This window comes from Oncorhynchus mykiss, chromosome 30 (assembly GCF_013265735.2).
Source record: "Oncorhynchus mykiss isolate Arlee chromosome 30, USDA_OmykA_1.1, whole genome shotgun sequence".
In the NCBI taxonomy this organism is placed as follows: domain Eukaryota; kingdom Metazoa; phylum Chordata; class Actinopteri; order Salmoniformes; family Salmonidae; genus Oncorhynchus; species Oncorhynchus mykiss.
This window is the reverse complement of record NC_050570.1, coordinates 4,237,153-4,264,399: the sequence shown is the minus strand read 5'-3', so window position 1 is coordinate 4,264,399 and position 27,247 is coordinate 4,237,153. Positions and strand designations below refer to the sequence as shown.

At 35.5% G+C, this 27,247-nt stretch overlaps 1 protein-coding gene and 1 long non-coding RNA gene across 6 annotated transcripts; one reads left to right on the top strand and one right to left on the bottom strand.

Moving 5' to 3' along the window:
- The first annotated feature begins 1,117 nt into the window (after positions 1-1,117).
- Positions 1,118-26,161, top strand: fads2 (fatty acid desaturase 2). Of its 5 annotated transcripts, none has more exons than XM_036968522.1 (15): positions 1,158-1,346; positions 1,686-1,788; positions 1,965-2,059; positions 2,159-2,460; positions 10,319-10,429; positions 15,266-15,463; positions 15,759-15,860; positions 16,191-16,316; positions 19,325-19,385; positions 19,500-19,576; positions 21,485-21,582; positions 21,744-21,840; positions 22,065-22,144; positions 24,010-24,135; positions 24,269-26,161. In XM_036968522.1, the coding sequence occupies exons 4-15, from the start codon at positions 2,224-2,226 to the stop codon at positions 24,318-24,320; spliced, it is 1,365 nt and encodes a 454-aa protein (XP_036824417.1). In that variant the 5' UTR covers positions 1,158-1,346; positions 1,686-1,788; positions 1,965-2,059; positions 2,159-2,223; the 3' UTR covers positions 24,321-26,161. The 5 variants fall into 5 exon arrangements, with proteins under 5 accessions (XP_036824415.1, XP_036824417.1, XP_036824418.1 ...); XM_036968521.1 differs by having other exon boundaries at positions 1,159-1,346; positions 2,149-2,460; XM_036968520.1 differs by lacking the exon at positions 1,965-2,059 and having other exon boundaries at positions 1,118-1,346; positions 2,149-2,460.
- LOC110521171 lies at positions 20,404-24,350 on the bottom strand. The gene is made up of 3 exons (XR_002473084.2): positions 24,237-24,350; positions 22,771-22,834; positions 20,404-20,546 (listed from the first exon to the last, which is right to left on the bottom strand). It is a non-coding gene; the product is annotated as an uncharacterized LOC110521171 (long non-coding RNA).
- Positions 26,162-27,247: the final 1,086 nt, after the last annotated feature.

The window sequence follows — 27,247 nt, the reverse complement described above, 5'->3', positions numbered from 1 at the left end:
ACAAACAACAACACAGAGTTACACATGGAATGAACAACTAATAACAACAAATAACTGATGAATGCATAAAATGCATAAAACTTAAAATAAAAAACAGAAATAACTTATTTACAGAAGTATTCAGACTCTTTGCTATGAGACTCTAAATTGATCTCAGGTGCATCCTGTTTCCATTGATCATCCTTCAGATGATTCTACAACTCTATTGGTGTCCACCTGGGGTAAATTCAATTGATTGGACATGATTTGGAAAGGCACACACCTGTCTATATAAGGTCCCACAGTTGACAGTGCAATATGTCGGAGGAAACACTGTACAACTGGCGACCGAGGTCAGCTTGCAGGCTCCCAGCCCGCCACAAGGAGTCGCTAAAGCACAATGGGACAAAGAAATCCCGTCCGGCCAAACTCTCCCCAGACGAACCCGGGTCTGTAGTGACACCTCAAGCACACGTGATGTAGTGCATGAGACTGTTGCACCACTCGGGAGGCCAACTTTGACACCGTTTAATCAGCTTCTTGATATGCCACACCTGTCAGGTGGATGGATTATCTTGACGAAGGAGAAATGCTCACTAACAGGGATGTAAACACATTTGTGCACAACATTTGAGAGAAACAAGCTCTATGTGCATATGGAACATTTCTGGGATAATTTTGTTTCAACTCATGAAACACTTTACATGTCGTGTTTTATATTTTTGTTTTGTGTATTGTAATTTCACGTTATTTTATTTATTTTAATGAATGTAGTTCTGTATCTGTCTATTCATGTTGTGTATTATGTCATGTTTTATGTTTTGTGTGGACCTTAGGAAGAGTAGAAGCAGCTTTGCCTGTAGCTAATGGGGATCCGGATAAAATACTACACAGGAAAGCATCAGGGGGGAGGGAGCAGTCCTTTCTTCTTCTTGAGACAGCATGTAAACAGGCACTGTGTCAGGGGCGGGGCCCTGATTGCGTCCAAGAACGTCCTGATTGGTTGGAATAGGTAAACTATTGACATAGGAAAGTGATTGACAGACCAGAAAGCCAATCAGATAGAGAGGGCCGGCCTTTATTTTTTTTTTATATAATTCGGAAAGGCTGTTATGAACCAATTGCAGATATGGCAGCAGGCTAGTGAAACAACTCTATTGGACTAGAGACCCTCGAATGATCGGCTTTGAATTGTATAGTGAACGAGTGGGTGAATGACTGAGTGAGCTATAGGAACGAAATATACAGTTAGTAGCCTACTGGTGATTTGATTGGATAGATGATGAGACGGGTAATCAGAAAGAAGTAAATGTATTTTTATGAATAAGAGACGGAGCGAGGAGAGGATTGCACATCTGGAAATGTTGGTGAGTGCAGCTATTCTATTCATTCTGTATCCACATCATCATTGTATAATTGCGTTATATTGTTGATCGCAATATAGCCTGATTTAATGTAATGTCATGTAGCCTGGGGATTTCTGTAACGGTTGACACGACTTTTCGATTTTATCATGTGTGTCATTATACAGACATTAACATGAACCACTCATAAAGGTTTGCACTGTGTGTCACATAAAACTCGGGAAACATATGCGGAAAAGAAGAGGAGTCCATGCCTACACAATGGCGTTATCTTTTTTGTTAGAAAAGGAACTCCACAGAATTACAGGACCCAGACTGGCTGACATTCTTGCGCCTCTACAGGTATTCGTCATTCGATATTTTCAGCAAATGAATTGAACAACACATTTTGTTGTACAACGTTGTCTGGAAAACATCTCCCTTCCCTCTGGCAGAAGAATCGCAGGTTAGCGTTTTTCGTCATGAATGTTGTTCTGGAGGCAGCTCTGCCGAATGGTCACTAGCTAGCACAGCCACAGTCATCAAATCAGATTTTAAACCTAACCCTAATCTTAAATTAAGACCAAAAAGGAAATGTTTGTTTTTATAAATGTTTTAATATAACCAATTTTGACTTTGCAGTTGGCTTATCTAGTGGAAATCTCTCAGATCTGCCTCCAGGACAAGACTCATCCCAATAAACATCAAACTGTAGAAGAGTCACACCATTTCACCATGTAGGTGTGACTTGGCTCAGACAGCATGATCTGATTCTGATTCCATTCCCTGACTTCCTCTCTGTACGTTGCATTTGACTGGTCCTCAGTGTGTTTCAGTTGGACAGACTGGTCAGAGCGCAGCCGACACAGCGACGGTGTGAGTGGAGCAGAGAGAACCGAGGATGGGGGGCGGAGGTCAGCAGACGGAGTCAAGCGAGCCGGCCAAGGGTGACGGGGTTGGGCCCGGTGGAGGGCGAGGTGGCAGTGCAGTCTACACCTGGGAAGAGGTTCAGAAGCACTGCCACAGAGGCGACCAGTGGTTGGTCATCGACAGGAAGGTCTATAATATTACCCAGTGGGCGAAGAGACACCCGGGGGGCATCAGGGTCATCAGTCACTTTGCTGGAGAAGATGCCACGGTCAGTAGCCTAACTATGGAAGTTGTTGGTGAAATGTTTTCAAGTTATTCCAAGAAGACTGTTGCAAATGTTATAATGTTTTAGGTATGACATATTACACTAGTTGTTAGTGGATCGTACATTGTGACTCTATTACATATTACACTAGTTGTTAGTGGATCGTACATTATGACTCTATTACATATTACATTAGTTGTTAGTGGATCGTACATTGTGATAATGACATATTACACTAGTTGTTAGTGGATCGTACATAGTGATAATGACATATTACACTAGTTGTTAGTGGATCGTACATTGTGATAATGACATATTACACTAGTTGTTAGTGGATCGTACATTGTGATAATGACATATTACACTAGTTGTTAGTGGATCGTACATTGTGATAATGACATATTACACTAGTTGTTAGTGGATCGTACATTGTGATAATGACATATTACACTAGTTGTTAGTGGATCGTACATTGTGATAATGACATATTACACTAGTTGTTAGTGGATCCTACATTGCGATAATGACTTATTACATTAGTTGTTAGTGGATCCTACATTGCGATAATGACTTATTACATTAGTTGTTAGTGGATCGTACATTGTGATAATGACATATTACACTAGTTGTTAGTGGATCGTACATTGTGATAATGACATATTACACTAGTTGTTAGTGGATCGTACATTGTGATAATGACATATTACACTAGTTGTTAGTGGATCGTACATTGATGGATCATGATAATGATCTTAAAGCTGCAATATGCAAATGTTTAATAAGCAGTTCTATCTGTTCTATTTCTATGCTTCCTGTTCTTAAGTTTTCATTTTTCTTTTTTCTTTTACTTTCGGTTTTGTTGTTTTGTTTGCTGAGATATGCAAATATTTTTTGGTTATGAAAAAGTTATTTCCCATTTTTTCTCATACAATGATTCTCTACATATTATTATATATGATCCTCTACATATTATTATATATATTCTCTACACTATATTATTATATATGATTCTCTACACTATATTATTATATATATTCTCTACACTATATTATTATATATGATTCTCTACACTATATTATTATATATGATTCTCTACTCTATATTATTATATATGATTCTCTACACTATATTATTATATATGATTCTCTACATATTATTATATATATTCTCTACACTATATTATTATATATGATTCTCTACACTATATTATTATATATATTCTCTACACTATATTATTATATATATTCTCTACACTATATTATTATATATATTCTCTACACTATATTATTATATATATTCTCTACACTATATTATTATATATATTCTCTACACTATATTATTATATATATTCTCTACACTATATTATTATATATGATTCTCTACACTATATTATTATATATATTCTCTACACTATATTATTATATATATTCTCTACACTATATTATTATATATATTCTCTACACTATATTATTATATATGATTCTCTACACTATATTATTATATATGATTCTCTACTCTATATTATTATATATATTCTCTACACTATATTATTATATATGATTCTCTACATATTATTATATATATTCTCTACATATTATTATATATGATTCTCTACACTATATTATTATATATATTCTCTACACTATATTATTATATATATTCTCTACACTATATTATTATATATATTCTCTACACTATATTATTATATATATTCTCTACACTATATTATTATATATATTCTCTACACTATATTATTATATATATTCTCTACACTATATTATTATATATGATTCTCTACTCTATATTATTATATATGATTCTCTACTCTATATTATTATATATGATTCTCTACACTATATTATTATATATGATCCTCTACATATTATTATATATATTCTCTACACTATATTATTATATATGATTCTCTACACTATATTATTATATATGATTCTCTACACTATATTATTATATATGATTCTCTACACTATATTATTATATATGATCCTCTACATATTATTATATATATTCTCTACACTATATTATTATATATATTCTCTACACTATATTATTATATATGATTCTCTACACTATATTATTATATATGATTCTCTACACTATATTATTATATATATTCTCTACACTATATTATTATATATGATTCTCTACACTATATTATTATATATATTCTCTACACTATATTATTATATATGATTCTCTACATATTATTATATATGATTCTCTACACTATATTATTATATATGATTCTCTACACTATATTATTATATATGATTCTCTACACTATATTATTATATATGATTCTCTACACTATATTATTATATATGATTCTCTACACTATATTATATATATGATTCTCTACTCTATATTATTATATATATTCTCTACACTATATTATTATATATATATTCTCTACACTATATTATTATATATATATTCTCTACATATTATTATATATATTCTCTACACTATATTATTATATATGATTCTCTACACTATATTATTATATATGATTCTCTACACTATATTATTATATATGATTCTCTACACTATATTATTATATATATTCTCTACATATTATTATATATATTCTCTACACTATATTATTATATATATTCTCTACTCTATATTATTATATATGATTCTCTACACTATATTATTATATATGATTCTCTACTCTATATTATTATATATATTCTCTACACTATATTATTATATATATATTCTCTACACTATATTATTATATATATATTCTCTACATATTATTATATATATTCTCTACACTATATTATTATATATGATTCTCTACACTATATTATTATATATGATCCTCTACATATTATTATATATATTCTCTACACTATATTATTATATATGATTCTCTACACTATATTATTATATATATTCTCTACACTATATTATTATATATATTCTCTACACTATATTATTATATATGATTCTCTACACTATATTATTATATATGATTCTCTACACTATATTATTATATATGATTCTCTACACTATATTATTATATATGATTCTCTACACTATATTATTATATATATTCTCTACACTATATTATTATATATGATTCTCTACACTATATTATTATATATGATCCTCTACATATTATTATATATGATTCTCTACACTATATTATTATATATATTCTCTACACTATATTATTATATATATTCTCTACACTATATTATTATATATATTCTCTACACTATATTATTATATATATTCTCTACACTATATTATTATATATATTCTCTACACTATATTATTATATATATTCTCTACACTATATTATTATATATGATTCTCTACTCTATATTATTATATATATATTCTCTACACTATATTATTATATATATTCTCTACACTATATTATTATATATATTCTCTACACTATATTATTATATATATTCTCTACACTATATTATTATATATGATTCTCTACTCTATATTATTATATATGATTCTCTACTCTATATTATTATATATGATTCTCTACACTATATTATTATATATGATTCTCTACACTATATTATTATATATGATTCTCTACACTATATTATTATATATGATTCTCTACACTATATTATTATATATGATTCTCTACACTATATTATTATATATATTCTCTACACTATATTATTATATATGATTCTCTACACTATATTATTATATATGATTCTCTACTCTATATTATTATATATGATTCTCTACACTATATTATTATATATGATTCTCTACACTATATTATTATATATGATTCTCTACACTATATTATTATATATGATTCTCTACACTATATTATTATATATGATTCTCTACACTATATTATTATATATATTCTCTACACTATATTATTATATATGATTCTCTACACTATATTATTATATATATTCTCTACATATTATTATATATATTCTCTACACTATATTATTATATATGATTCTCTACTCTATATTATTATATATGATTCTCTACACTATATTATTATATATGATTCTCTACTCTATATTATTATATATGATTCTCTACACTATATTATTATATATGATTCTCTACACTATATTATTATATATGATTCTCTACACTATATTATTATATATATTCTCTACACTATATTATTATATATATTCTCTACACTATATTATTATATATATTCTCTACACTATATTATTATATATGATTCTCTACACTATATTATTATATATATTCTCTACACTATATTATTATATATGATTCTCTACACTATATTATTATATATATTCTCTACACTATATTATTATATATATATATTCTCTACACTATATTATTATATATGATTCTCTACACTATATTATTTATTATATATATTCTCTACACTATATTATTATATATATTCTCTACACTATATTATTATATATGATTCTCTACACTATATTATTTATTATATATATTCTCTACACTATATTATTATATATATTCTCTACACTATATTATTATATATGATTCTCTACTCTATATTATTATATATATTCTCTACACTATATTATTATATATGATTCTCTACACTATATTATTATATATATTCTCTACACTATATTATTATATATGATTCTCTACACTATATTATTATATATGATTCTCTACTCTATATTATTATATATATTCTCTACACTATATTATTATATATGATTCTCTACACTATATTATTATATATGATTCTCTACACTATATTATTATATATATTCTCTACACTATATTATTATATATGATTCTCTACTCTATATTATTATATATATTCTCTACACTATATTATTATATATATTCTCTACACTATATTATTATATATGATTCTCTACACTATATTATTATATATATTCTCTACACTATATTATTATATATGATTCTCTACTCTATATTATTATATATATTCTCTACACTATATTATTATATATGATTCTCTACACTATATTATTTATTATATATATTCTCTACTCTATATTATTATATATGATTCTCTACTCTATATTATTATATATATTCTCTACACTATATTATTATATATGATTCTCTACACTATATTATTATATATATTCTCTACACTATATTATTTATTATATATATTCTCTACTCTATATTATTATATATGATTCTCTACTCCATATTATTATATATATTCTCTACACTATATTATTATATATGATTCTCTACACTATATTATTATATATATTCTCTACACTATATTATATATATGATTCTCTACACTATATTATTATATATATTCTCTACACTATATTATTATATATGATTCTCTACACTATATTATTATATATGATTCTCTACTCTATATTATTATATATGATTCTCTACACTATATTATTATATATATTCTCTACACTATATTATTATATATGATTCTCTACACTATATTATTATATATATTCTCTACACTATATTATTATATATATTCTCTACACTATATTATTATATATATTCTCTACACTATATTATTATATATATTCTCTACACTATATTATTATATATATTCTCTACACTATATTATTATATATATTCTCTACACTATATTATTATATATATTCTCTACACTATATTATTTATTATATATATTCTCTACACTATATTATTATATATGATTCTCTACACTATATTATTTATTATATATATTCTCTACACTATATTATTATATATGATTCTCTACTCTATATTATTATATATATTCTCTACACTATATTATTATATATGATTCTCTACACTATATTATTATATATGATTCTCTACACTATATTATTATATATGATTCTCTACACTATATTATTATATATATTCTCTACACTATATTATTATATATATTCTCTACTCTATATTATTATATATGATTCTCTACACTATATTATTATATATGATTCTCTACACTATATTATTATATATGATTCTCTACACTATATTATTATATATATTCTCTACACTATATTATATATATATTCTCTACACTATATTATTATATATATTCTCTACACTATATTATATATATATTCTCTACACTATATTATTATATATATTCTCTACACTATATTATTATATATGATTCTCTACACTATATTATTATATATATTCTCTACTCTATATTATTTATTATATATATTCTCTACACTATATTATTATATATATTCTCTACACTATATTATATATATATTCTCTACACTATATTATTATATATATTCTCTACACTATATTATATATATATTCTCTACACTATATTATTATATATATTCTCTACACTATATTATTATATATGATTCTCTACACTATATTATTATATATATTCTCTACTCTATATTATTTATTATATATATTCTCTACACTATATTATTATATATGATTCTCTACACTATATTATTATATATATTCTCTACACTATATTATTATATATATTCTCTACACTATATTATTATATATGATTCTCTACACTATATTATTATATATGATTCTCTACTCTATATTATTTATTATATATATTCTCTACACTATATTATTATATATGATTCTCTACACTATATTATTATATATATTCTCTACTCTATATTATTTATTATATATATTCTCTACACTATATTATTATATATATTCTCTACACTATATTATTATATATATTCTCTACTCTATATTATTATATATATTCTCTACACTATATTATTATATATGATTCTCTACACTATATTATTATATATATTCTCTACACTATATTATTATATATATTCTCTACACTATATTATTATATATGATTCTCTACACTATATTATTATATATGATTCTCTACTCTATATTATTTATTATATATATTCTCTACACTATATTATTATATATGATTCTCTACACTATATTATTATATATATTCTCTACTCTATATTATTTATTATATATATTCTCTACACTATATTATTATATATATTCTCTACACTATATTATTATATATATATTCTCTACACTATATTATTATATATATTCTCTACTCTATATTATTATATATATTCTCTACTCTATATTATTATATATGATTCTCTACACTATATTATTATATATGATTCTCTACTCTATATTATTATATATGATTCTCTACACTATATTATTATATATGATTCTCTACATATTATTATATATGATTCTCTACTCTATATTATTATATATGATTCTCTACACTATATTATTATATATATTCTCTACACTATATTATTATATATGATTCTCTACACTATATTATTATATATGATTCTCTACACTATATTATTATATATATTCTCTACACTATATTATTATATATGATTCTCTACACTATATTATATATATGATTCTCTACACTATATTATTATATATGATTCTCTACATATTATTATATATGATTCTCTACTCTATATTATTATATATATTCTCTACACTATATTATTATATATGATTCTCTACACTATATTATTATATATATTCTCTACACTATATTATTATATATATTCTCTACACTATATTATTATATATGATTCTCTACTCTATATTATTATATATATTCTCTACACTATATTATATATATGATTCTCTACACTATATTATATATATTCTCTACATTATACTTGCTTGTTTTGTCACATGAACTGAAATTAGGGCGAACTATTAGAATTGTAACAACCAGGAAACGGCGGAGCGATTTCTGCATGATGCGTCTTTATTTAATCACTCTGTGAATATTAATTATATTTTTGTACTGAGAGACAAATAAAGGACATTTGTATGTATTTCTCTTAAACAACATAGATGAATCTATGTCTCTAATTTCTAGGAAGCATTTGTCGCATTCCATCCCGATCCTAATTTTGTCAGGAAGTTTCTGAAGCCGTTGCTGATTGGAGAGCTGGCACCGACAGAGCCCAGCCAGGACCAGGGGAAAAACGTGAGGAGGCCCATCTTTATTTCTCTCCCTCTACAGCACCACGCCCATAACATACATCGTTGTAGGCTACATAATGAAACATAGAATGTGAAGCCTACAGCATCTCTCCCTCTGACATAGCACCACACCCACTCTAACATACTGTAGGTTTAGGTAGGGACCCGGGGACCAATGTGAGGCCTGTCTTTCTCTGGCTGATAGGGAATTACATGCATCTCAGACTGAATGCTGTGCAGAATGATCCTTTCTACAATGTGTCAGAAGAACCGGGGACCAAGTCGTAGTGTGTCATCTTCAGTCATCTACTATAATAACTAGGGCACATTATACCAGCCTGTCTATGTGCCCAGATGCCCCTATAACTAGATCACATTATACCAGCCTGTCTATATGCCCAGATGCTCCTGTAACTAGATCACATTATACCAGCCTGTCTATATGCCCAGATGCCCCTATAACTAGATCACATTATACCAGCCTGTCTATGTGCCCAGATGCCCCTATAACTAGATCACATTATACCAGCCTGTCTATATGCCCAGATGCCCCTATAACTAGATCACATTATACCAGCCTGTCTATGTCCCCAGATGCCCCTATAACTAGATCACATTATACCAGCCTGTCTATATGCCCAGATGCTCCTGTAACTAGATCACATTATACCAGCCTGTCTATATGCCCAGATGCCCCTATAACTAGATCACATTATACCAGCCTGTCTATGTGCCCAGATGCCCCTATAACTAGATCACATTATACCAGCCTGTCTATGTCCCCAGATGCCCCTATAACTAGATCACATTATACCAGCCTGTCTATATGCCCAGATGCCCCTATAACTAGATCACATTATACCAGCCTGTCTATATGCCCAGATGCCCCTATAACTAGATCACATTATACCAGCCTGTCTATGTCCCCAGATGCCCCTATAACTAGATCACATTATACCAGCCTGTCTATGTCCCCAGATGCCCCTATAACTAGATCACATTATACCAGCCTGTCTATATGCCCAGATGCCCCTATAACTAGATCACATTATACCAGCCTGTCTATATGCCCAGATGCCCCTATAACTAGATCACATTATACCAGCCTGTCTATATGCCCAGATGCCCCTATAACTAGATCACATTATACCAGCCTGTCTATGTCCCCAGATGCCCCTATAACTAGATCACATTATACCAGCCTGTCTATGTGCCCAGATGCCCCTATAACTAGATCACATTATACCAGCCTGTCTATATGCCCAGATGCCCCTATAACTAGATCACATTATACCAGCCTGTCTATGTGCCCAGATGCCCCTATAACTAGATCACATTATATCAGCCTGTCTATGTGCCCAGATGCCCCTATAACTAGATCACATTATACCAGCCTGTCTGTATGCCCAGATGCCCCTATAACTAGATCACATTATACCAGCCTGTCTATGTCCCCAGATGCCCCTATAACTAGATCACATTATACCAGCCTGTCTATGTCCCCAGATGCCCCTATAACTAGATCACATTATACCAGCCTGTGTATGTGCCCAGATGCCCCTATAACTAGATCACATTATACCAGCCTGTCTATATGCCCAGATGCCCCTATAACTAGATCACATTATACCAGCCTGTCTATATGCCCAGATGCCCCTATAACTAGATCACATTATACCAGCCTGTCTATGTCCCCAGATGCCCCTATAACTAGATCACATTATACCAGCCTGTCTATGTCCCCAGATGCCCCTATAACTAGATCACATTATACCAGCCTGTGTATGTGCCCAGATGCCCCTATAACTAGATCACATTATACCAGCCTGTCTATGTGCCCAGATGCCCCTATAACTAGATCACATTATACCAGCCTGTGTATGTCCCCAGATGCCCCTATAACTAGATCACATTATACCAGCCTGTCTATGTGCCCAGATGCCCCTATAACTAGATCACATTATACCAGCCTGTCTATATGCCCAGATGCCCCTATAACTAGATCACATTATACCAGCCTGTCTATGTGCCCAGATGCCCCTATAACTAGATCACATTATATCAGCCTGTCTATGTGCCCAGATGCCCCTATAACTAGATCACATTATACCAGCCTGTCTGTATGCCCAGATGCCCCTATAACTAGATCACATTATACCAGCCTGTCTATGTCCCCAGATGCCCCTATAACTAGATCACATTATACCAGCCTGTCTATGTCCCCAGATGCCCCTATAACTAGATCACATTATACCAGCCTGTGTATGTGCCCAGATGCCCCTATAACTAGATCACATTATACCAGCCTGTCTATATGCCCAGATGCCCCTATAACTAGATCACATTATACCAGCCTGTCTATATGCCCAGATGCCCCTATAACTAGATCACATTATACCAGCCTGTCTATGTCCCCAGATGCCCCTATAACTAGATCACATTATACCAGCCTGTCTATGTCCCCAGATGCCCCTATAACTAGATCACATTATACCAGCCTGTGTATGTGCCCAGATGCCCCTATAACTAGATCACATTATACCAGCCTGTCTATGTGCCCAGATGCCCCTATAACTAGATCACATTATACCAGCCTGTGTATGTGCCCAGATGCCCCTATAACTAGATCACATTATACCAGCCTGTCTATATGCCCAGATGCCCCTATAACTAGATCACATTATACCAGCCTGTCTATATGCCCAGATGCCCCTATAACTAGATCACATTATACCAGCCTGTCTATATGCCCAGATGCCCCTATAACTAGATCACATTATACCAGCCTGTCTATGTGCCCAGATGCCCCTATAACTAGATCACATTATACCAGCCTGTCTATATGCCCAGATGCCCCTATAACTAGATCACATTATACCAGCCTGTCTATGTGCCCAGATGCCCCTATAACTAGATCACATTATATCAGCCTGTCTATGTGCCCAGATGCCCCTATAACTAGATCACATTATACCAGCCTGTCTATATGCCCAGATGCCCCTATAACTAGATCACATTATACCAGCCTGTCTATGTCCCCAGATGCCCCTATAACTAGATCACATTATACCAGCCTGTCTATATGCCCAGATGCTCCTGTAACTAGATCACATTATACCAGCCTGTCTATATGCCCAGATGCCCCTATAACTAGATCACATTATACCAGCCTGTCTATGTGCCCAGATGCCCCTATAACTAGATCACATTATACCAGCCTGTCTATGTCCCCAGATGCCCCTATAACTAGATCACATTATACCAGCCTGTCTATATGCCCAGATGCCCCTATAACTAGATCACATTATACCAGCCTGTCTATATGCCCAGATGCCCCTATAACTAGATCACATTATACCAGCCTGTCTATGTCCCCAGATGCCCCTATAACTAGATCACATTATACCAGCCTGTCTATGTCCCCAGATGCCCCTATAACTAGATCACATTATACCAGCCTGTCTATATGCCCAGATGCCCCTATAACTAGATCACATTATACCAGCCTGTCTATATGCCCAGATGCCCCTATAACTAGATCACATTATACCAGCCTGTCTATATGCCCAGATGCCCCTATAACTAGATCACATTATACCAGCCTGTCTATGTCCCCAGATGCCCCTATAACTAGATCACATTATACCAGCCTGTCTATGTGCCCAGATGCCCCTATAACTAGATCACATTATACCAGCCTGTCTATATGCCCAGATGCCCCTATAACTAGATCACATTATACCAGCCTGTCTATGTGCCCAGATGCCCCTATAACTAGATCACATTATATCAGCCTGTCTATGTGCCCAGATGCCCCTATAACTAGATCACATTATACCAGCCTGTCTGTATGCCCAGATGCCCCTATAACTAGATCACATTATACCAGCCTGTCTATGTCCCCAGATGCCCCTATAACTAGATCACATTATACCAGCCTGTCTATGTCCCCAGATGCCCCTATAACTAGATCACATTATACCAGCCTGTGTATGTGCCCAGATGCCCCTATAACTAGATCACATTATACCAGCCTGTCTATATGCCCAGATGCCCCTATAACTAGATCACATTATACCAGCCTGTCTATATGCCCAGATGCCCCTATAACTAGATCACATTATACCAGCCTGTCTATGTCCCCAGATGCCCCTATAACTAGATCACATTATACCAGCCTGTCTATGTCCCCAGATGCCCCTATAACTAGATCACATTATACCAGCCTGTGTATGTGCCCAGATGCCCCTATAACTAGATCACATTATACCAGCCTGTCTATGTGCCCAGATGCCCCTATAACTAGATCACATTATACCAGCCTGTGTATGTGCCCAGATGCCCCTATAACTAGATCACATTATACCAGCCTGTCTATATGCCCAGATGCCCCTATAACTAGATCACATTATACCAGCCTGTCTATATGCCCAGATGCCCCTATAACTAGATCACATTATACCAGCCTGTCTATATGCCCAGATGCCCCTATAACTAGATCACATTATACCAGCCTGTCTATGTGCCCAGATTCCCCGCTGCCCGCTGTCTGTTTACCTATTCAGGAGTCTTACATCTTATCCTGGTTCTCTTCAGCTTTCTGTTACTTCTATTTCCTCACCCTTCCTCTTATTCTTCCTCTTCTTCTCTACAGGGTTCTCTTCTCAATTTACACTGTCCTTATCCCTCTCCTGTCCTTCTCCCTCTCCTGTCCTCTTCCTCCCCTCTTCTCCCTCAATTCTCATCTTTCTACCATCGTCCATCTTCCTCCTGGTTCATCTACTTTGAGAAAGATCTCATTACATATGTATTGATTATTGATCACCTCTAATCCATACAGGCAGTACTGGTGCAGGACTTCCAGGCCCTGCGCGACCGTCTGGAGAGGGAGGGTCTCCTCCGTGCCCGCCCCCTCTTCTTCAGCCTCTACCTGGGCCACATCCTGCTACTAGAGGCCCTGGCTTTGGGCCTGCTCTGGGTCTGGGGGACCAGCTGGAGCCTCACACTGCTCTGTTCCCTCATGCTGGCCACATCTCAGGTACCATTACAGTATTATTAGGGAGTACAAGAAGATATTTGACAGGCAGATTCAAAGGTCAGGCAAAAGGATCTAAGGTTAGGGTTAGGGTTAAGATTATGGTTATGGTTAGGTTTCAGATTAAGGTTAGAATTAGAGGATTAGGGTTAGCGTTAAGGTTGGGGTATTAGGTTAGGGTTACGATTAAGGTGAAGGTTGGGGGTGGTGAGGTTAGGTTAGGGTTTAGCTTAGTGATAGGGTTACCAAACCACCTTTCAGACACCGTTCAAAATCTGCCTTTCTTTCTCCCTCTCAGGCCCAGGCTGGCTGGCTGCAGCATGACTACGGCCACCTGTCAGTCTGCAAGAAATCCAGCTGGAATCACGTACTGCACAAGTTTGTCATTGGACACCTAAAGGTAGGCTACTGGACAATGGTTGGACATTCGACAATACTGTTTCTTTAGGCTGATCTTCTGCTACTCTTTGGTTAAGTTAACCGGACACAGTTTAAACCTAGTTCTAGACTGAAAACCATTCTCAATGGATAATCTCCTTTGAAAGTACAAGTTTAATCTGTGTTCATGGAAACGGTCCTTTTCACTTTCCTACATTCACCAGAGCAGTGTTACATTTCAAAGTTCACTGTTATACATTAGCCGTATTTCGTGTAGTGTCCAACAGGTGTAAGTTACAGTAAGTGTAATTGTGTGTACCATTACTAAGTAACAGTAGCTGTGTGTTTCCAGGGTGCCTCTGCTAACTGGTGGAACCATCGTCACTTCCAGCACCACGCTAAGCCCAACGTGTTTAGTAAAGATCCTGATGTCAACTCACTGCATGTCTTCGTCCTGGGAGACAAACAGCCTGTAGAGGTAGTTATCACTATAATATATTTGTGATTCCTGCCCCAACTGGACTCACAACCTTAGTGCTTTATGACCCATCTGACTTCCTGTCATATTTGAATAATAATCTAAATATTCATGTAATATTATTAATGTAGTATTTAAATAACCATGTAATAGCTCATTAATTTAATTTAATATTCATGAAATAACCATACAATAATATTCATGTAAAATTCTAATATCCTCTTAACCTGTGTAGTCTTAACATTCTGTCTGCTCTGTACACAATGACCGGCCTTCACTAAACCCCTAAAATAAAACATCTTGATTGAATTTTAAACCCCAAATCTATTTTGCATGAAGAAACAACCTGTCATTCATCACAAACGTTGTGAATATCTGGGGTTTTCCCTCTTCACAATGCAGAAAGACTGCATTCGATCAGTGGTCACCACTCGTTTCTATTACAGCACACCTGTCACACCTGTCATAATTGTTTAGAGGTTTACTATTATTATTAATGGTAAAGGTAGGTGTAAAAAGGTGTAAACAAACTTTTTAGCACACGTGTAGCCGAAGAAAATAGCGGCAAAGAAAGTAGAAAGTAGTTTTGAAACAATAGTAGTCGTGACATTTTTTTGGCAACATAGTGATATATTCTTATATACTGTACAATGAGGAATTCAACTACAAAATACTAGTCTTCTCCCATTTTTTTTAACCATTGCCCCCAACCACAATGTGTATCAACAACAACAATAAATAAGAATAAAATAAGATAATAGATAGAAAACAAAAATGTGAAGAACATAAATCAATCAACTCCAATTATCACATGTAGGACAGTATGTAAGTGTGTGTGCCTGGACATTGCAGATGTATTTCTCACATGTGCAGCACTTAGTATTGTTTTACAGTCCTTCTTTGGGGGGCAGAAGTGGCATCTCCTCCTCTTGTCTACCATCTCTGGCATACCCCAGCTGCAGCCTCAGGTGGATCAGGACAAGATGCAAACCCCCTGAACAGCTTTCACAAGCGCTGCAGATGCTGCTGTGCAGGGGAGGCACTCCCTTCTTTGAATGTGTGGGGTTACAAGTGTCTTTCCCAGCTGCTCCAGGAACACTGCTTATCGGGCATCCAGATAGGGTTGATCTTGTTCCGTATCATGAAGGCATTGTATGAGGACACATCAATGATGTTATGGAAGATGACCAGGGGCCTGCGGGCAGTCATCCTCCTGCAGCTGTAAGTTCAAATCACCTTGTCCAGGTTGTCCACGCCTCCTTTGTTGTAGCCTCGCCTCGGGACCTATACACACCCTCTAAGATTAGCAGCCCTGTGTAGGCACGCAGGTCAATTTCATCCATCCCTCTTCCAGTTGTCTCCATATCTACGGAAACCCTCCAAATTTGTCATCTCCAGGAGGATTTTTCAGATGGCTGGTGTGATGAACATGTAGAATGTTGAGGTGATGTCCTGGGCATGGGAAACGGCATGTCTTGTGTGCCGTGGGGTCATCCTTAGGACATTTTGTGCTGCCATCCCGCCCTGGTTGTCATATGGTGACAAGGAACATGTTATTTTGCTGTTCTTTGACAAAAATGTCTCTCTTTCAGCTTGGGGGATTTCTTCTTCATCTGAAGATGATACATCGTGCTCTGGGTTGTATTCTTCCCCCTCTTCTTCTTCATCTGAAGATGATGCATCGTGCTCTGGGTTGTATTCTTCCCCATCTTCTTCTTCATCTGAAGATGATGTATCGTGCTCTGGGTTGTATTCTTCCCCATCTTCTTCTTCATCTGAAGATGATGTATCGTCCTCTGGGTTGTATTCTTCCCCATCTTCTTCTTCAGATACCTCCTCCTCTTCTAAATCATTGTTCTCTGGTTCCTCCTGGACATCTGATAAAATCAGATCTATGACCTGTTGGGCACTGAAACCTGCACTCATGGCTTCAGCAAAGAGAGAACTGGGAGGATCTGCAGCATCTTTATAGCCTCTGACTGCATTCCCCATTATTAAACATTATTAAAGCTTTCAAGACATGTTTATTTTGTCTGAAAATATGTTTATTTTGTCTGAAATTTGGATGATTTAGTCCCCTCCATGTGTGGGCTCGTGGAAGGGTCATGGAGGGGTTATGGAGGGGTCGTGGAGGGGTCGTAGAAGGGTCGTGGAAGGGTCGTGGAAGGGGCGTGGAGGGGAGACGCTGCACATCCACAAGAAAGTTTTAGTTTGGTCTGAGTTCAATCAGCAGCACATAATCTACATTTATCATTGTGTGTGTGTGCGTGCGTGCGTGCGCACGTGTGTGTGTGTGTGTGTTTGTGGTGTGTAAATTAATTTATAACTGCCGGGTCAAAAATGACCCTAAAACAAGCTTTGTACCCTGGTGGTTTACAGACAATCTTTGTACCCTGTTGGTGTACAGTTTAAATGGAAATATGAACAGAGGCGATGTTTCACTTGTTGTAATGTTGGGGGTCACTCTAGGAAACGTCATCAAATTTCAAGTTGAAAAAATACCCTTTATGGGGTTTTCTCTGCTGTTAAACATAGTGGGTTATGTTTTACCTTTAAGACAACATGTTAATTAATTTAATGTAATATTCATGAAATAACCATGTAATATTATTAATGTAGTATTTAAATATCCATGTAATAGCTCATTAATTTAATGTAATATTCATGAAATAACCATGTAATATTATTAATGTAGTATTTAAATATCCATGTAATAGCTCATTAATTTAATGTAATATTCATGAAATAACCATGTAATAATATCCATGTAATAGCTCATTAATTTAATGTAATATTCATGAAATAACCATGTAATAATATCCATGTAATAGCTCATTAATTTAATGTAATATTCATGAAATATCCATGTAATAGCTCATTAATTGAATGCAATATTCATGAAATACCCATGTAATAATGTCCATATAAGGGTTTGTCTCAGTCGTGTTAAAACGGTATTAGTGTTTCTGTGTAAGATCCATCTGACTCCTTGTCTCTGTCTATTGCAGTATGGTATAAAGAAGTTGAAGTACATGCCCTACCATCACCAACACCAGTACTTCTTCCTCAGTAAGTTGCTGAACACGTTTCATGGATTTCTGTATAGAATCACATCAACTTCCATTGAACAGGTAAAAGACAGACCACTGTGTGTCATACCAATATTTCCCTTCTGTGTTTCAGTTGGACCTCCACTACTTATTCCAGTGTATTTCCACATCCAGATATTACGGACCATGTTTTTACGACAGGACTGGGTGGTGAGATTTCATACCAACTAAATGTAGACTTAATCCTCTTCATTCCCATCTGGAACATAAGGGCTTCCACGAGAGAGTAAAATGATATGATGTTTAGGACCTTGAGCGTGGCTGAGGTGCACCTATGACCAGCTCGGGAAAGCAGATTGCATAGCGGAGAAGGTACGGTGGGATTCGAAATGGTCGGTGATCTGTTTGTTAACTTGGCTTTCGAAGGCCTTAGAAAGGCAGGGCAGGATAGGTATGACTATGTGAACACCTGGGGGCACTAAATCCTTGTCCGTTGCTCACTAAAGCTAGTGAGCAATAATATTGTACTACCAACAACACACTGACTGTACCATCAGAAATGACTAAATCAAATCAAATTTTATCACATACACATGGTTAGCAGATGTTAATGCGAGTGTAGTGAAATGCTTGTGGTTCTAGTTCCCGACCGTGCAGTAATATCTAACAAGTAATCTAACAATTTCACAACAACTACGTTATACACACAAGTGTAAAGGAATGAATAAGAATATGCACATATAAATATATGGATGAGCGATGGCCGAACGGCATAGGCAAAATGCAGTAGATGGTATAGAGTACAGTATATACATATGAGATGAGTAATGTAGGGTATGTAAACATTATATAAAGTGGCATTGTTTAAAGTGACTAGTGATACATTTATTACACCCAATTTTGTATTATTAAAGTGGCTGGAGATGAGTCAGTATGTTGGCAGCAACCACTCAATGTTAGTGGTGGCTGTTTAACAGTCTGATGGCCTTGAGATAGAAGCTGTTTTTCAGTCTCTCGGTCCCCAGCTTTGATGCACCTGTACTGACCTCGCCTTCTGGATGATAGCGGGGTGAACAGGCAGTGGCTCGGGTGGTTGTTGTCCTTGATCTTTATGGACTTCCTGTGACATCGGGTGAACTATCTTCCTTATCACTGTGATAATTGTTGCTTTGCAGTCATCCTATAGGGGAATAGGGGTGATTTTAGCAAAAACAAAAAAAGTGGGATGCATGCCAGCAAAGCCACTACACAACACTAAATAATACATTAATTGCACTATAATGGTGACAAATGGTGCCCACAAACTGTTAGGGCCTACATAAAGCTGTCCCAACAGCAGAGTCCCAACAGCAGTCCCTTCATCTTACCACTGCTACACCTGGCTATCAGCGGAGCCTTGTCTGGCAGCGAAACAGTTCATTCAGCCTCATTTACTGTCTTTTAAAAAACATTGCTGATATGGCTGACTTGCTTAAACAAATGTGGTTTCTACTGACAATTTGAGATGTACAAACTATGGCGTAAGGGGACGACAAGTGGATAAGAGGCAATCTGCAATTTCGTTTAAGACATTAATGAGCGAGCTAGGACGGATGTAGTCAATATAACTACTTGTTCAGCACTTTTGAAATGTACCGCGACAGAATTCAGAACATGGGCCGTTCTTCAAGTGTTCAACCTGTACACCAAGTCACAACCATAGGATAAATAAAGGGGGATATAAGCAGACAAGGAAAGCTCTTAAAATATGAAATGATAACATGTCTCTAAACCAGGCTGTAGGCTACATGTGCACCACCAAGTCAGAACAGTAGAGTAAGTTATGAGGTGGAAAAGGACCAAATTGTTAGGGTGAGGCACATGGGCTACTAACAGCTTACTACACAACATACACTTGTATTACTTTCTTAGCTACAGTATACATATCTCCCTGGTATATTACATCATCAACCAACTTGTTGTGTAATGTCTATGTCCAATGGCGGATGAGCATCGATACGTTCCATCTATAATTTCTAATAAATGTGGGGCTCAAAAAAATTAATGATGTGTTGCCACTGGGTAGGAACCCCAGATGTATAATGTCTGGCCTAATACCAATCTTTGTCTCCTGTGAAGGATCTGGCATGGTCGATGAGTTTCTACCTTCGCTTCTTCTGCTGTTACTATCCCTTCTTTGGTTTCTTTGGCTCAGTAGCATTGATCAGCTTCGTCAGGTAAAGTATGAACTGAGAGGGAGCTCAAAGATGAACTCATTCATTCGTTTTATTCAAACTATCTACAGTATTAGAAAACAACACAATGTTGTGCTTGATGTAATAATGTAATATAATATTGTGGCTGAATAATTATATTGTGAATATTGTACTGTATATAGGTTTTTGGAAAGCCACTGGTTTGTATGGGTGACCCAGATGAATCACCTTCCTATGGAGATAGATCACGAGAGACACCAGGACTGGCTCACCATGCAGGTAACATGTCATTACTAGACAACTGGGTCTTGTCTTGGAGTAGGAGGGCTGATTTAGGATCAGGTCCCCCCTGTCCATACATTCCTATTCATTATAATCTTAAAAGGCTAAACTGATCTGGGAACAGCAGTCCTGAGTACAGGTCCAGGAGTGTTTTCTGGGGCTGTGCCTTCTGTAGTTCTCCAGCAGAGGGAGCTATAACGTGTCTCTTTCTCTGGTCTTAGTTGAGTGCTACTTGCAACATTGAACAGTCAACCTTCAACGACTGGTTCAGTGGACACCTCAACTTTCAGATTGAACACCAGTAAGTGAAGCAAATATCCCACCTTACTGTTATCTGTCAACAGTATATACTGTATTGTTGTGTCTTTGGCATCATTAAACTGAAGACCTTTAGTTTATCAAATCAATTCTCTGTAATTATTATTACGTGATTAACTAATCAGGTAAATGCAATTAACTAGGAAGTCGGGGCACCAAGGAAAATATTCAGATTACAAAGTTATAATTTTCCTAATATAACTTTCAGATATTTTAATATCTGATCAATTAGTCTTCTATTAATTAATTATTCTTTACCTCACGTTAGTCTCATTCCAAACGTCGTAAATTGTTGGTTATCTGCACGAACCCAGTCTTCACTATGAATCATCCATACATCAATTGTCTCAATCATTTATTTATTAACTAACTAAATAATCACAGAAATGCACACACAAACAAACAAAGTAGATATGGTTACAAGGCAATGATAGGGGATGTGCCCTAGTGGGCTAAACCGGCATCGCGGCTTGGTAGACAAAGGGACTGAGAAGGGCGCCAAAGATAAGACACGACACAGTTGATAATTATAACCATTGAAATGCTAATCCTTTGCACATGAACGCTCACTCATTCGGGAACAATTGCAATCAATATATATATATTTACGCTCAGTGTGTCGTCGTGATCTCTGTTGGAAGTTCATCCGCCCCTCTCTCTGCGTACCTGGAGTCTTTGGTTAGAATGGATAGTTCAGAGTAAGTAACATTCAGAAATGTAGAATAGATGTTTCGGCGGTTGTCGGCTTTCGCATTCACGGGTACATCATTTCTAGCTGCAGACTACTAATTAGTATCGAAGAGTAGCTCTTATTCTGTCGGATCAATAGTCTCAGAGTTTAACCACATGGTATGGTTATAAGATTCAGCAATCTACTCAAACCTTAACTCCCTCTCGTGGTAATCGAGGTTCAGCTGGTCTGAAGAGGATTTTATTAGGTGGGGGTTATATTTGGAACAGTAGAATATATCCTGTCTGTGCTCATGGGAGCGGGCCAATGACTTGGCTAGATTTTAAAGGGAATGCTTTCATTAACAGGATTAACATCACTTTACATAATTTCACAAATAGTTTCATCTTTACTCATTCATTTTATACAACAATTAGATGCAAACCCCACAACTGAGACTCTTGTATAAACAGAGTTCTAGTAACGTGGCCGTATTGTCTCATGAGTTTCACAAAATTGTACAAAACGGACCAGTTCGTAGCTGGATTCTTCCCCGACCATGAACACATTCTCCAAAACATGGACATTGTTCAGTTCTCAAGTTCTGTGATTTGGAAGAGGTTCCTTTGTTCTCCTGTGAACCTCACTCTCTCTATACTCTTGCCATGAGGAGAGAAACTCCTCTAGGAATTGATGACCTGCCTAACAGAGCCTGAGTGTAGGGGGAAGAGAGAGAGAGGTGGTGCAGAGAGAGGGGGATGGTGCTCGCTGTACTCAAAGAGGCCCACTTCATGACAGTATTTATATGGTCATTTATCAGGTCACTGACATACTAAAGTTATAGTTTAAGCAGCATTCAGCTTCATTTGATCTTAAATATAACTTGTTGTTTGTACTAAATACTCTACCTCGTAATAGTGTTTAGATACAATATCGATACAATCCTACTCAGAAAAGGAGGTTTCTCTGAAAAACTCTGATTGTGTCTGATCTCTCTCTTCTTCCTCCTCCCCCACTCTCTCTCTCTCTCTGCCTCTTTCTCTAATCTCTCTCTCCCTCTCTCTCCTCCCCCCCACTCTTTCTCTACCCCCACTCTCTCTCTGCCTCTTTCTTTAATCTCTCTCTCCCTCACTCTCTCTCTCTGCCTCTCTTTCTCTGTCTCCCCCTCTGTCTCCCAGTCTGTTTCCTACCATGCCCCGTCATAACTACCACCTGGTGGCTCCTCTGGTTCGTGCTTTGTGTGAGAAACATGGAGTTCCCTACCAGGTCAAGACTTTGCAGAAAGGCATGACTGATGTTGTCAGGTAAAGTATTTTAATGAATACTTGTATAGTGCTATTCCTCTGGGAATAGATTGTACATCATAAGGTGATACCTGCTGCTCTCAGTCTCCTATGTGATTTACCTGGTTCTTTATCCACCTCTGTTCTTCTCCAGGTCTCTGAAGAAGTCAGGAGATCTGTGGCTGGATGCGTATCTCCATAAATAAATCCCTTCCTGACTCTGGACGGGATTTAATCCATCGCAGATTAACCACCTGCGAACAGAGAGGACATTTCCTGGATGTTTTTGATGATAATGATCGCTGCAAACATTATTGTGATATAATTGTTTTAATCCTTGTCAGCAGTGAATGGGGATCCATAGCATAAATAGAGGGTTTATATAGTAGGGCCAGGCGTTTTTAAAAAAACTAAAAAGTATTTATTGACCAAAATTCCAGCATTATCCACTGGGTTTGATGCAGGCAGAAAATCCTAAGAAATGCTCTGTAATTGACACAAGTCTCAGTCATTCCAGTCTGGTTGTCCATTCGTTTTTGGTGGAGGGATCGCCTGAACCAGGGGAGGCGCAGCATATGAGTCATAATTTCACAAAACCTATTATTTGACAGGGAATTCTATTCGTAGATCAGTGATTTTACACCTCGTTTTTCTCAAGCTGATCGCCTCCAACAGACTCAATCCCTGATCACAGGAGGTTATATAAATGGGGCAATTAGGACACCTAAAGGGGAAAGACTATGAATCCAAGCAGAAAATATAAGTGTACAATAAAACATCTCTATCGCTTGAAATTCCCCGCTGGGATGTTCTTCGCAGACAACAATATATTCTGCAAAACCTGAAATTTAGCGTCACATTTTAAATGGAAAGACAGGATAGACAGCCATCTGACATAATTATGCCGTCTCAGAAGAATGCTTCAACCTTGAAACGTTGTGGGGCATATATAGTGAAACAGTCTCGTCCTTACATAACCATTAACAACAATATTTCACGACGTCTTCGTTGTCTGTTAATTAACATATGGGTATGATAGGCATTTTTATATCCGAAAATGTAGAGGGTGAAATATAAACTATTTTCAGAATACTAATGGCTCGCCTATTTTCATTTACTATAGACATAACACCTTTTATCCATCTCTGTTAAGACGGCAGTATTTGGAGAGATGCGCTTCTCCGCCTCCACAAGGTTCATGTAAAAGCGAAGCTACTCGGAGTGATATTCTAACACTGTTGAATAGTTCTCTGCCTGTAAATACACTCTATCAGCCAGAACAACTTTAACATCTTCACCCAGCTCTCATACACAATGTGTGACAGTGGATTTGTCCGTTACTATGGAGATGCTTTCTCTTGTGTTTTTTTCCGGGCTGCGGCTCCGTTCTTTTCACGTGTCTTAATGAAGGTGCGCAATTTGGGATTGTCAACTTTGTTTAGAGGGAAGATGGCGCTTGCAAAAGCAATATATATATCCTCATCATTGACGTTTGTACACGTGTTTAATGAAAATGGCTAGTTTTTGTTTGGCTACATTTTCTTAGATAACGTGCCTACTATTCCTATATAATTTTGATAACAGACAATGAGTAAGTAAAATATTTATGCCGATGTATTTCCTTAGGCTAATCATTGGGTGCATTAGTCTAAAGGGCATGCTGTTGATACAAATATTTTCTTTTAAATCTCATTTGAAGTCAAACCACACGGTTGGGAATTGATTTTGGACTAATTGGATAATTATGTCAGATGATCACGGTGTGAGAAAGTGCTACATCGGTAGAAAAACAACAACTGAAGAACAACCAAAACGCCTGGCCCTAATCATTGGTGCCACCCTGTTTGAACAACATTAATGTATTTACGTATATTAAAATAAATATGTGTTTAAGCCTTATATTACATATATTTAAATATATGGACATATTACAAAATGGGCCTTTTTGATATATTTCTACATATATGTTTATATATTTAAATATATGGAAATACATTTTGAGAGCATGCTGTGGTAGCTAGTAAAATAAATGCCCAAATATATTTCATAAATATATGTTGCCATGTATTTAAATGAATGAATGGAAATGTTTGCTTTTTACCTTAATGATACTGTAGCTAAGCTACATAAATAAAAACAATCAATGTGTAAAACTACAGAGGTCAGGACTGAATCACAGTGGCCTGTTGTGGTTTACGTTGAAAAGTCTGACTGAATGACTGACAACTAAAAGAGTCGTTTCAATCATCTTTATCGTTGGCTCAAATAACTTGGTCCGTTGTTGAATTGTTACCTGGGAGTCAACGGAAGGTCGCATCTGAAACAATACAATGTATATAATTAACTCTGTGCTCTAAACATCCGAATGTTGAAATTATATCTTTCTACTACATCCGGTTGCTACTAACGACGTTGATTCCTTCACCTCCAGTGTCCATTTTCAGACTCACAAGTTGACAGTTACCCTGTGGATAATGCTGAGACAGGTTGACAGTTACCTGGTGGATAATGCTGAGACAGGTTGACAGTTACCCTGTGGATAATGCTGAGACGGGTTGGCAGTTACCCTGTGGATAATGCTGAGACAGGTTGGCAGTTACCCTGTAGATAATGCTGAGACAGGTTGGCAGTTACCCTGTGGATAATGCTGAGACAGGTTGACAGTTACCCTGTGGATAATGCTGAGGCAGGTTGGCAGTTACCCTGTGGATAATGCTGAGACAGGTTGGCAGTTACCCTGTGGATAATGCTGAGACAGGTTGACAGTTACCCTGTGGATAATGCTGAGACAGGTTGGCAGTTACCCTGTGGATAATGCTGAGACAGGTTGGCAGTTACCCTGTTGATAATTCTGAGACAGGTTGGCAGTTACCCTGTGGATAATGCTGAGACAGGTTGGCAGTTACTATGTTGATAATGCTGAGACAGGTTGACAGTTACCCTGTGGATAATGCTGAGACAGGTTGGCAGTTACCCTGTGGATAATGCTGGGACAGGTTGGCAGTTACCCAGTGGATAATGCTGAGACAGGTTGGCAGTTACTCTGTTGATAATGCTGAGACAGGTTGACAGTTACCCTGTGGATAATGCAGAGACAGGTTGACAGTTACCCTGCGGATAATGCTGAGACAGG

Excerpts from the sequence above, each read along its gene's own strand:
- fads2 (XM_036968520.1), top strand. The coding sequence starts at position 2,224 with ATGGGGGGCGGAGGTCAGCAGACGGAGTCAAGCGAGCCGGCCAAGGGT. Across the intron at positions 10,430-15,265 it reads GCCAGGACCAGGGGAAAAAC|GCAGTACTGGTGCAGGACTT; the intron begins GTGAGGAGGCCC and ends TAATCCATACAG. Across the intron at positions 19,386-19,499 it reads ACACCAGTACTTCTTCCTCA|TTGGACCTCCACTACTTATT; the intron begins GTAAGTTGCTGA and ends TCTGTGTTTCAG.